Source organism: Microcaecilia unicolor, chromosome 2, assembly GCF_901765095.1.
Source record: "Microcaecilia unicolor chromosome 2, aMicUni1.1, whole genome shotgun sequence".
NCBI lineage: Eukaryota > Metazoa > Chordata > Amphibia > Gymnophiona > Siphonopidae > Microcaecilia > Microcaecilia unicolor.
Window position 1 is genome coordinate 225,208,078 of NC_044032.1, and position 12,623 is coordinate 225,220,700.

At 42.1% G+C, this 12,623-nt stretch overlaps 1 protein-coding gene across 3 annotated transcripts in view; it reads left to right on the forward strand.

The window, feature by feature from the left end:
* PTGR1 (prostaglandin reductase 1) overlaps nucleotides 1–12,623 on the forward strand; it is a 71,875-nt gene that overhangs the window by 27,927 nt on the left and 31,325 nt on the right. For all 3 annotated transcript variants that reach the window (XM_030192361.1, XM_030192362.1, XM_030192360.1), the window contains one exon: nucleotides 6,516–6,633. In XM_030192361.1, the coding sequence (XP_030048221.1) occupies nucleotides 6,516–6,633 (118 nt within the window). The remainder of the gene's footprint in view (nucleotides 1–6,515; nucleotides 6,634–12,623) is intronic.

Consider the following 12,623-nt stretch of genomic DNA (forward strand, 5'->3'; position numbering starts at 1 on the left):
GTAGCACGTTCATTACATTTATCTGATAACTTTCAGGCTTATTTTCAAAAGAGAACAACGCCCATCTTTTGACACAAATCAGGAGATGGGCATCCTTCTCCCAGGGTCACCCAAATCGGCATAATTGAAAGCCGATTTTGGGCGTCCTCAACTGCTTTCCATCGCCGGGACAACCAAAGCTCACGGTGGCGTGTCGGAAATGTAGCAAAGGCGGGACTGGGGCATGCCTAACACATGGATGTCCTCAACCGATAATGGAAAAAAGCATGGCGTCCCTGACGAGCACTTGGGCGACTTTACTTGGTCCATTTTTTCTTACGACCAACCCTCAAAAAGGTGCCCGAACTGACCAGATAACCACTGGAGGGAATCGGGGATGACCTTCCCTTACTCCCCCAGTGGTCACTAACCCCCTCCCAACCTTAAAAAGTTTTTTAAAATATTTTTTTCAACTTCTATGCCAGCCTCAAATATCATACCCAGCTCCATGACAGCAGTATGCGGGTCCCTGGAGCAGTTTTAGGAGGTACTGCTTTGCACTTCAGGCAGGCAGACCCAGGCCCACCCCCCCCCCCCCCCCCCCCCCCCCACCTGTTACACTTATGCTGGTAAATGTGAGCCCTTCAAAACCCACCAGAAACCCACTGTACCCACATCTAGGTGCCCCCCTTCACCCCTAAGGGCTATGGTAGTGGTGTACAGTTGTGGGGTTTGGGGGGGTTGGGAGGCTCAGCAACCAAAGTAAGGGAGCTATGCACCCCGGAGCAATTTCTGAAGTCCACTGCAGTGCCCCCTAGGGTGCCCGGTTGGTGTCCTGGCATGTCAGGAGGAACAGTGCACTATGAATGCTGGCTCCTCCCATGACCAAAGGGTTTGGATTTGGTCGTTTCTGAGATGGGCTTCCTCAGTTTCCATTATCGCCGAAAATCAGAAACGACCAAGTCTAAGGACGACCATCTCTAGGGATGACCTAAATTTCAAGATTTGGTCGTCCCCAACCGTATTATCGAAACAAAAGATGGACGCCCATCTTGTTTTGATAATACGTGCTTCCCCACCCCTTCACCAGGACGTCCTGCGAGGACGTCCTCAGGAAAACTTGGGCGCCCCTTTGATTATGCCCCGCTTTGCTTCCCTCTTTCCTTACTCTTCTACTGTAGACATCAGCGTTTCCTGTGACATATCAGCATGTTTATGAACAAAGAACAATGTTTTCTTTTACAGCAGCATTCTCAATCTCACTGTAGCATAACAAATCCAGAAATCTTTGCTTCAGAGACTCTTGTTTTATGGTTTATATAGCATACAGCTCATTAAAAGATAGCATAGACTGTAGTTCCTACAGCTCAGTGTTTGGCATGTCTATACCGTTACTTCAAATTCACTTCATACAGAAACAGCTTGATCCTTCATACAGAAGTATTTATATCAGCTCAAATACTGTAACTGGACACATATGGCCTCCAACTTATTATGGACCTTGTTAATACAATTTTTGAACATGTAGTTAATTTGGCTTTGCTATGACAACAGGTATAAAGACATGCAATCAATACTTTTTTTTCTTTTTATACAGTTTCCATCAAATTATAAGCATAACTTAAAACTGAAAGATTCATCTTGCAGTGAAATTAGGAAAAAAGTATTAATAATACAATAGATAATAAAAACCATAATTGCAAGAGAAATCAATATCCACAAATCAAAGAAAACAGGGGGCCTCCAGAATTCTGGAAAGCTTGGAGGAATACCGTTCTGGAAGAAAGGGGGGAAAATGGAAAATTATTTAAGAATGGTGCCAGGGATAATTCTATAAAAACTGCTTTCTTACTTTAAACCTGTATTTAGACCAACAGAGGGAGATAGGAGGGGTCCTTGCTTCTAGGAAATTCTTCAATAAAAACATAAGATTTTACCAGAAACTTTCACAAAACATTTACACAGAAATTAGAAATGGGACTTGATATACTGCCTTTCTGTGGTTTTTGCAACTACATTCAAAGCAGTTTACATGGTATATGCAGGTACTTATTTGTATCTGGGGCAATGGAGGGTTAAGTGACTTTTCCAGAGTCACAAGGAGCTGCAGTGGGAATCAAACCCAGTTTCCCAGGATCAAAGTCCGCTGCACTAGGCTACTCCTCCTAGGAGTTGAGAATGATAGGTCAAAAAAGCTTTACGTGTCAACTGAGTGGCTCTGCAAGGTCAGGAAATATTCAGACCCTTTGGCCTAGATACTTCAAGTCCTTATGATGAAAATACATATGAAGGGTCCAGTTTCAGTCAGGTTTCTATGCAAAGGTAGCATTTAAAGTTTCTTTGGTTTCCACAGTGCCTGAACTCTCCAAAAAGCCTGTAAGATCTAAACTGGCTCCAGGTGACTCTTTTTGAGCATCTTGCATTTCCTTCTTTCCCCAATCTGCATAGGAAGCAGGTGTAATTGGAGGTAATGAGTCACTAGAAAACCATGGTTTCTTATTCTTAATTACTTCTGAATATTTCTAGAATTGATCTTTCATGCGAAAAGTGTAGAGTATTCATTGTAGACTGGTGAAGCAAACTCTTACTGTAGTAGAATTTGGATCATACAAGTCAGTAGTCAATTACAAATATCTAGATGATTTCAGAAGTTACAAGAGGCTACTTCCCAAGAAAAGTCTTTCGCATGCTAGTGCAAACATTAACCTTAGCACACCTAGACTACTGTAATGGGATATATGCAGAGTGCAAAGATCAACTTCTAAAAAAAATTACAAATGGCACAGAACACCTCAGCAAGGCTGATTCATAGAAAATCGCGCTACGACAGAGCCACACTACTATTCCAGGCCTTACACTAGTTCACCGTCAAGGCAAGAATATCTTTCAAACTATGCACACTAGCATACAAAACCATATTTGGTCTAGCTCCAAGAAACACAGCAGACCTAATAACCCTACCAATATGCAACATAAGCATGGAATCAAGAAGTTATCTCACACTCCACTTACCCAACTGCAAGGCACTACGATACATGTCAATTTATTCAGCGAGTTTCGCGTACCTAGGCACACAGAATTGGAACGCAGTACCGAAACCTCAAGAAACATGAATTACTACTTGATCATGAGAAAACAACTTAAAGCGTTCTTCTTTTTTTATATATATCTTTATTTGTAATTTTTCAAATTTACAGTCACTTAACATGATTGCAATTACAGTGATAGAATTTACCCTAAACAATAAAAAAAGAAAAAATAGGAAATATAGCCTATTAATAATTCCACTAATTAGTCCACAATATGTGAGGCAAAACACAAAGAAAAATCAAGTTAGAAATACTTCAAATATTAGAGCAGGGGAACTACTAAACCCACAATCGAATTTAACAGCATTAGCCTTCAAGAGTATTCTGGGTAGATCGATTCTGATCCTCTTTGGTAACAATAAAATCTTGCATTTTCTTCAGATCAGTAAATATGTAATTCACAGAATCAAGGAAAAGGAAACATCTGCAGGGAAATTTCAATAGGAAAGTTCCTTTCAAAGTAAGAGTCCTCTGCTTTAAAGCCAAAATCTCACGTAGTCGTTTCAAAGTTTCTCTATTTAAATCTGGAAAAAATTTGCATACTAGCTCCAAGGAACAGTGCTTTCATATGTTTGAAATATAAATGAAAAATATTATATCTGTCTGTTTCAAATACAAATGATACCAGAAGAGTAGTTCGCTCAGTTATTACTTCAAGGGAGCTTTCAAGAAACTCAGTTAAATTCGAACCAGATTGAGAATGTATTAAAGTTCCTTTTCCAGTAATGTATTGAGCTCTGGCAATTGGAGAGTATGCTTCTTTCGGGATAGCCAGAATTTCATGAAAATATTTCTTTAACATATCAGTAGCTGGTAATATGGGAGACTTCGGGAAATTAAGCAGTTTTAAATTTAATTTTCTAGCATGGTTATCCAGATACTCTAATTTCCTATTAATAGTCTCTCTTTCTTTCGTGACTGCCCCTGCAAAAGTTTGTAAAGTTTTTATCTCGCCTTCTAGCTTAAGAATTCTTTCATCCTGTACAGTTTCAGACAGAGATAGACAGTTATCTTTCAAACTGGTTGCTTCTTCTGTAAACGTTTTTGTTACCTGGAGAAGGGAGCTGGTCAGTTCCTGAATCGCATCCGACAGGGTGTCCAATGTCACCACGTTCGGTTTATCACTTCTCTTCCAGGTCACAGTGGCAGGCCCCAGGTTTAGAGAAGATGAGGGGACCTCCTGTCCTTTACTCGATGTTAACTTTGGGGTAGAAGTAGCAGAGGGGCCTCCTTCAGGCATCAAGGAACTATTCACCACTTTGGGTTGTTCCCGAGTCTGATCAACTGCTTGCAAAAAACTGCCACCCGGCCTGGGAGGTGTCGTGCTCGAAAGAGAGCTCAAAGAGGTCTCCTCTATGCTGCAGTTCTCCCTTATCAAAGAGGGGAAGGAGTGTCCGTTCGGAGTGGGCGTCGGAGTTCCCGGTACCCGGACTCCAAACATCGTCAATGTTGTCTGGCGTAGTGTGGGGTTCCCTCCAGGTGGTCTGGGGGTGGAGCAAGGACATTCCTGAAAGTTAACTGGTGAGTGGTTATAGTTAACCAGATAACTATCCAGGAATGCTGTCCTAACTTTGTCTGATCAGCTATTGGGATGGTGAGTTGAATATTGCCCCTGTTCAGGTTTCGATGCTGATCAATGCTCTTTCTGGTTATTTAGCTGCAGCCACTGTCCAGATATTGGGGGTGAATATCCAGAATTTTTTGGCCACCACTAAACAGTCAAACTGTTTTTCTTTACTGAGTTAAAGATAAAGATAAGAATTGTCCTGTGCCCAAGCTCTCAATATTAGTTGTTATCCTAAATGGAGACTACTGCCATGGTAAGAGAAAGATATTGGACCCCTTTTACAAAGTGGCAGTAAGACCAATGTGGACTTACCACTCGCTAAAAGGGAAGTACTGCTGAGCTACCACAGCAGCCTGGCGGTAGTTCCCACCCCCAGCGTGCATCATATCCTGTGCTTGTAGCGCTGGTATGTACCTGGTGGTAATTGGGCAGTACTGTGTGCTGCCTGGTTACCACCAGGTTAGTGAGTGGAGGAGTAGCCTAGTGGTTAGTGCAGTGGACTTTGATCCTGGGGAACTGAGTTCAATTCCCACTGCAGCTCCTTGTGACTCTGGGCAAGTCACTTAACCCTCCATTGCTCCTGGTACAAAATAAGTACCTGAATATATGTAAACTGCTTTGAATGTAGTTGCAAAAACCTCAGAAAGGCGGTATATCAAGACCCATTTCCCTATTGGAGATTCTAGATGGGATGTTGCTACTATTGAGATTCTGTTGCTACTATTTGAGATTCTACATGGAATGTTGCTATTCCACTAGCAACATTCTATGTAGAAGCCTGCCCTTGCAGATCAGCAACGCGGCCGCGCAGGCTTCTGTTTCTGTGAGTCTGACGTCCTGCACTTACGTGCAGGATGTCAGACTCACAGAAACAGAAGCCTGCACGACCGCGTTGCTGATTTGCAAGGGCAGGCTTCTACATAGCACTTTGCTAGTGGAGGAGTAACCTAGTGGTTAGTGCAGTGGACTTTGATCCTGGGGAACTGAGTTTGATTCCCACTGCAGCTCCTTGTGACTCTGGGCAAGTCACTTAACCCTCCATTGACCCTGGTACAAAATAAGTACCTGTATATATATATAAACCACTTTGAACGTAGTTGCAAAAAACCTCAGAAAGGTAGTATATCAAGTCCCATTTCCCTTTCTCTTATTGCCACCTTAATGGGTGACGGTAAGTGCTTCCTCCTGAAATGGCCGTGCGGCAAATGCTTCACTTGCCACACGGCCATTTCCTGAAATAAAGAAAGACCTGCCTTTTACCCGCTGTGGTTAAAAGGGGCCTCAGCACACATCAAAAACACGCGCCAGCGCAGGCCCCGTTTTGCCGCAGCTTTGTAAAAGGGGCCCATAGTCACCAAGGGGTAAGGGCCTTATTCTATAAAGGTTATGCTCCTAAATCTATGCTCCTAGATTGCAAGCTTCATCTATTTTGGAGCATAGATTATGCTCAAAATTTACGAGTGTAAATTTATGAGCACAAATTATGCTCATAAATTTAGGAATATAAATTTAGGAGCATAACCTTTATAGAATAAGGCCCTTAACCCTTTGCTGAGTGTGGTTCTGCACTAATGTTCCCTCTAATCTGTTTGACAGTCCTCTATCTGCTTTCTCTCAGCAGCCCTTCAATTACAATCATGCTGGATAAGCAGAATCTGCAAGATTCGCAGGGGACCTGCCTGCTCTGCATGATTGAAACCATGAGATATCCACAACATACTTGATGGCAAGGTTGCTGGCAGTGGACAACAACGCAGCTTAGAGGGTACAGTGCCCTGCACTCTAAAGATGACCAGAGATAGTGCTTACACAGATCTCTAGGTTATTTAAAATACTTTCTTTGCTCATTGTTTCCTTGTGTTTTTATTTTCCTTTTACAGATTAACTGCGTACTTTGGATTATTTGAGGTTTGCCATTTGAAAGAAGGAGACACAATTTTGGTGAATGCAGCAGCTGGTGCTGTTGGCTCAGTAGTGGTACAAATTGCAAAAATCAAAGTAAGTATTTTAATTTGGAATATACCTATATACAGGTGGTTGGGAGGCGGGGATAGTGCTGGGCAGACTTGTATGGTCTGTGCCAGAGCCGGTGGTGGGAGGCGGGGCTGGTGGTTGGGGGCGGGGATAGTGCTGGGCAGACTTATATGGTCTGTGCCCTGAAAAAGACAGGTACAAATCAAGGTAAGGTATACACAAAATGTGGCACATGTGAGTTATCTTGTTGGGCAGACTGGATGGACCATGCAGGTCTTTTTCTGCCGTCATCTACTATGTTACAGTGCTTTCTTTTTTTTTTCTACCAAAAAGGTGCCAGTACTCGTATACACAGAACAGTCCTTAAAGGGTGGAGTGACCACCCAAGGACCTGTCTCCACAATAGCCATACCCCTTGCAACTGGCTAAAGAGGTTAGGGCTGTTCAGCTTGGAAAAGAGATGGCTGAGAGGAGATATAATTGAGGTCTACAAAATCCTAAGTGAAGTAGAAGTGAGGACACTCAAAGTTGCATGGAAATACTTTTAAAACAAGTAGGAGGAAATATTTTTTCACTCAGCAAATAGTTAACTTTTGCAACTTGCTGCCAGAGGATGTGGCGACAGTGGTTAGCATATCTGGGTTTAAAAAAGGTTTAGACAAGTTCCTGGAGGAAAAGTCCATAACCTGTTATAGAGACGGGCATGGGGAAGCCATTGCTTGCTCTGGGATTGGTAGCATGGAACGTTGCCACTAATTGGGTTTCTGCCAGCTACTTGTGACCTGGATTGGCCACTGTTGGAAACAGGATACTGGGCTGGATGGTCCATTGGTCTGACCCAGTATGGTTATTCTTATATTCTTATCAGTCTATGAAAAGGCAGCATTATACCAGAGAACAAGCCAGACTGCTACAAAACTCTCCACAGAAACTGCATGCTCACAAAATATCTCACCTTGATCACAGTCTCATCAAATGCAAAACAAATGATTCCATGTTAGTAATAGGAATGTACAGGCAATCCCCAAGCAGCCAGACTCTGTCTGTAGTGGAACACTGGAGAAAAAGAAACAGAAATGCATTTCCTCCTGTACTGTGCAAAATACAACGATATAAAAAATGCACTGACCTGTACTGTTCTGCTTCTGCCTACAGCTTGCTATACTGACACTTATGTTGCATATTTTCAGTGGACTAGTTTTGTTCAAATATTAAAATTACACACAATCGGAGCCACAACCAAAGATTTCAACATGTGAGGTAAGATCAATAGCAGAGAGGAGGCAAGAAGAAGACCCCTCTGAAATTCAAGAGTTGGGGAGGATGCCTATGGTGTAGAACGAATAGAAGTAAACTGATTTTTTACTCGTTCTAAAAGTACAAAGACTAGGGGACACTCAAGGAAGTTACATGGAAAAACTTTTAAAACAAATAGGAGGAAATATTTTTTCACGCAATGAATAGTTAAGTTCAGGAGTTTTTTACGGAGGAGGTGGTAACAGCGGTTAGCGTATCTGGGTTTAAAAAAAGGTTTGGACAAATTCATGGAGGAAAAGTCCATAGTCTGCTATTGAGACAGACATGGGAAGCAACTGCTTGCCCTGGGATTTGTAGTATGGAATGTTGCCATGATTTGGGTTTCTGCCAAGTACTTGTGACCTGGCTTGGCCACTGTTTGGAAAACAGGATACTGGGCTAGATGGAGCATTGGTCTGACCCAGTATGGCTACTCTTATGTTCTTATTTCCCACTACTGTAATGCACTGTTCTGCAATGCCAATAGTGGCAAAGATTCTCCCCCCCCCCCCCCACACACACTCACACACACACACACCCATGAAACAATTGCTTCATTGACATTGTCATCACTGTATCATTAAATAAGGTAAGTACAATTCTTAGCCCTTAAACATTTTGAGAAACTCGCCCCTCTTTATTTTCTGACTGCTCAACTGAAGCCCTGAAATTGATGTTGAAGCTATTCAGAGAAATAGTAAAAATAATATTCAGAAGTTTCTACCCACCTTTCCAAATAATGGTAAAGACAGTAGGGATGGGCAGCCAGAAATTTTTCATTTCAAATTTTTTTTTAACGGATGCCATTAAAAGTGTGTCATGGAAAATATTAAGAATTGCTTTTCAGTCTTACTTTGATCGATAATAAATTTTAAACTCTTCTGTATTTTACTTGCCTGGCATATCTCGAAGAACAGGCTGGAAGGAATGAGATAAGGCACCTCTCTAAGAACAATGTATGTCCCTGAAGCTAGCTTGGACAGAAGGGAGGTGCAGGAGATAAGGCACCTCCCAAGAACAATGTATGTCCCTGAAGCCAGCTTGTGCAGAAGGGGGGCAGGTACTCTTGAGGTTCGGTAAATGATTCACCTGGCCAGTGGTTTGTTTTCTTGAACCGAGAGAGTGTGACGGCATCCCCATGCACATTTCTGGATACGTTTTAGCTTAAAGGGGGGGCTTGTTGCGGTGGAACTCTGGGGCTCATTCTGTAGATGGACACATTGTGCAGAAAAGACTTGTTCCTGGTCTGGACACTTCAGGCTTTTGCTGCAACGGGCCTCCCAGCTGATGAGATAAGGGCCTGAATGATGTAATTCCTGACCAGTGATGATGATGTATGTATATATATAAATATCTATCTTATTTTACTTTTCTATAGCCTTCCTTTAGTAATGTACTTGAATAGTGTGTGTATTTCTTAATCATTGTGATGCAGTAACAATAATGACTTATACACTCTCCAATTAAAGTGCAAATAAAGAGTTTCATTTACCCAATACGAATCTAAAAGAATCTGTAGTATTTTATTCTGTGAGCAGTCTGTGGTGATCAAGTGAGCAGGCTGCAATACTGAAGCAATACAAAGTGCTCCCTCTTTGCACATAATGGGGTGAATTCTGTAAATTGCGCCTAAAAAAATCAGCACTGAAAAAAACCCGCTTAAGCGCTATTCTATAAGCCACACCTAAAGCTAGACACGGTTTATAGAATAGCATTTAAGCGCAGGGGTTGCTCATAAATTTTGGCAAGTCCATTTGCGCCAGTGAAAATGTGGTGCAAATGCCCTCTACCTAAATTTACGCACAGAACACCCTTATTCTATAATTGTACACGTAACTGGAATTCACACCCATGCTCCACTCTGAAACGCCCATGATCCTCCCATTTCCACGCCCTCTTTTCCAGGACATGTATAAAATTTAGGCATGGATCACATGCCTAAATTTACATGCATACATATTGATTTCAATTAGCACCAATAATTGCTTGTTAAAGATAATTATTGGCACTAATTGACTCGTTATTCAGTTAAATTGTGCGTGCAAGTTTTGGTGACTTTCATAGAATTAGGAGGTTTACGCGCATTTATGCAGTTTTCATCAGTTATCACTTTTCAGCGAACTTGAAAATTACTGCGGCGCCTTGCAGTTAACCCCGGATGCAGGTCTTTGCTTGACTGAAATGCCAATATTTTAAGAGGGCGTCGGGTGATCTGTATTCAGTTGCTAGCACAAAGTGCGTCAGGCACAATGAAAGATAAGTGGTTGCTGTTTTGAGTTATAAGTTTTTGATATATTTCAAACAATTTTGAGATTATTCCTTGAGTTCTCTATTAAATGAAAATAAAATGAATGGAAGAGGCATGCTGGCAAATGATTAACGCTTTTACATAGGCTGTACCCTGAAATAGCTGAGTGCTATAAGAGGGCTTATAGCCTACCCTTACTTATGTCTGATGCCATATTGCGCTCTCTCTAAACATTCAGTTTCAAGTTATTTGTAATAGATTTGGGAGATGCTACACTTTTCACATTTCTCCCTCTTTTGTTTTGTTGATTTCTAGATAAGGGAGGGTATATATATATGTTTTTCCCTTTTACCTTAGTACACTATTTCGGTTTCTGCCAGGTACCCTGTTTCCCCGAAAATAAGACATCCCCTGAAAATAAGACCTAGTAGAGGTTTTGCTGAATTGCTAAATATAAGGCCTCCCCCGAAAGTAAGACCTAGCAAAGTTTTTGTTTGGCCCCGATGGGACATGGACACAGAAACCTTAATTTTTTTCGCTGCAACCCAAAGACGAAATAATCCTACCTAATAAAAAGCACATCCAACGTTCTGAAGCCGCCAGCGTTGCAGTGAAGCCTGAAGCCCTGAAGTGTTCGTCGGCTTCGTAATAGCTCTGCCCGCCACTCGCTAGCCCCGCCCTCGGAGCACAGCTGTTCCGCCCTCCCGCCCCTCGCGCTGTGTCACTCAGTTCCTCGCGCTGCTCAAAAAAAAAAACGTCACGGGGGGCAAGGGGTCTGTAACGCAGAGGGGGGGTTTGAAATTTAAGGGACGGGGGAATCTGCAACTCCGTAGGAGGGGCGTGGGCGGAGCTTCAAAACAAACAGGACTGGTTGGAGGTGGTGTTGAAAGACGTTAAAAGAAAAAAAAAAAAGGAGGAGATCAACAATAAATGTAAATTCTTCTTCATGAAAAAATAAGACATCCCCTGAAAATAAGACCTAGCGCATCTTTGGGAGCAAAAATTAATATAAGACACTGTCTTATTTTCGGGGAAACAGGGGTAGTTGTGATCTGAATTGGAATCAAGATACTGGACTAGATGGACCAATAGTCTGACCCAGTATGGCTATTCTTATGTAGTCACCAACAGTAAACCGTAGTCATACTTAAAGAAAAAATAATTAATTATATATTAAAAGAAGTCTCAAGAGGCAACAATTTAAATTTATACTTTTGTAGCAAAGATGTGAAATGTACATCCCTGTGCAGTTGCAGGAGCAACATTAATACACCCCTGCTCTAGAAAACTGCCAATCAAATCTAACCAATAGGAGGTCTTTTCTGCCAAAATAGGCAAAATGGATTTGAGCTTAAGGTTTTGGTGGAAAGTATAAAAACCTAAGTACGAGGGAGGACGAGTCAGGTCTTCCACCCTTGGAAGGTGTCCAGTGAGGAGCACATAGAGGAGCTGTAGGTGATGAACCCCATTCAGGGTCCCACCAGAGCCTTAGTTCCCTGCCCTAGGGAGTAAGTGAAAGGGGGAGGAATAGAGCACAGCTGTCTCCTGATACACCAAAAAAGAGATCACTGTTCACATATTAAATGAACTGATCAGTGGAGGTCAGCCTGAGCCACAGCTGTCCCCCCTGAGGCACCATGTGCCCTAATAAAGAAAGTCTAGTCACGGGGAGACTGGATCCTGAACCTCAAGTCAGAGAGAGAATGCACAGTGAAGCTGTTTGACTTCTGAGAGTCCCAGATGAGGAAAGGAAGCTGGAAGCAGTGTGCCTACCACAGTTAAGAAGCAGGGGATAATACACCCATCCAGGGACTTAACCTGTTCCGCAAGGCAAAACTTATAGCACTCAGGAAACACAACGAAACTCCAAAGAGAGACGGCTGATACACTAAAGGGACCTTTACCCCAAAGATGCACCAATGTACTGAGGAGAAAAGAGCTACAGCGTAGCAGAGGGAGAGAGAAAAGCCAAAGGCCGCTATCTTCAGAAGTAAGGAGCATTTTTCAGTCACATTCTGAGAGTGAGAGATCATGATGTTGGAGCTGGAACTGGAGGAACCTGTTTCAAGGAGATTCAGAGCTGTTAACCCCAATAAGCATTTTGATCATTTTTTTGCAACTACACTACGTTATTCTTATGGACTATTTGTCTAATAATAATTTCATCATTCTTCTTTTGTACACACTTATTTCAGCTCGTTATAGGGAGTTTTTATTTTAAAATCACCTATTGCCTCTGCTTCTCTTTTTTCTGTTTCCTTACTGAGCCTAATAACTAAAAATCCTGCTTACTGGAGGGAAACCCTGTGAGTCAAATTTAGGAGAGGAGACGTACAAATTTGGCCATAGGCACTACTTATTGATAAGGTAGCTACTGCCGTGTAACTCGGCCCCAAAGCATGAGGGTAGTGAAGTGTAACAGGTAAATATGGAATGGTTGTTTGTCCTTTCAAATTATACTAAAACAACG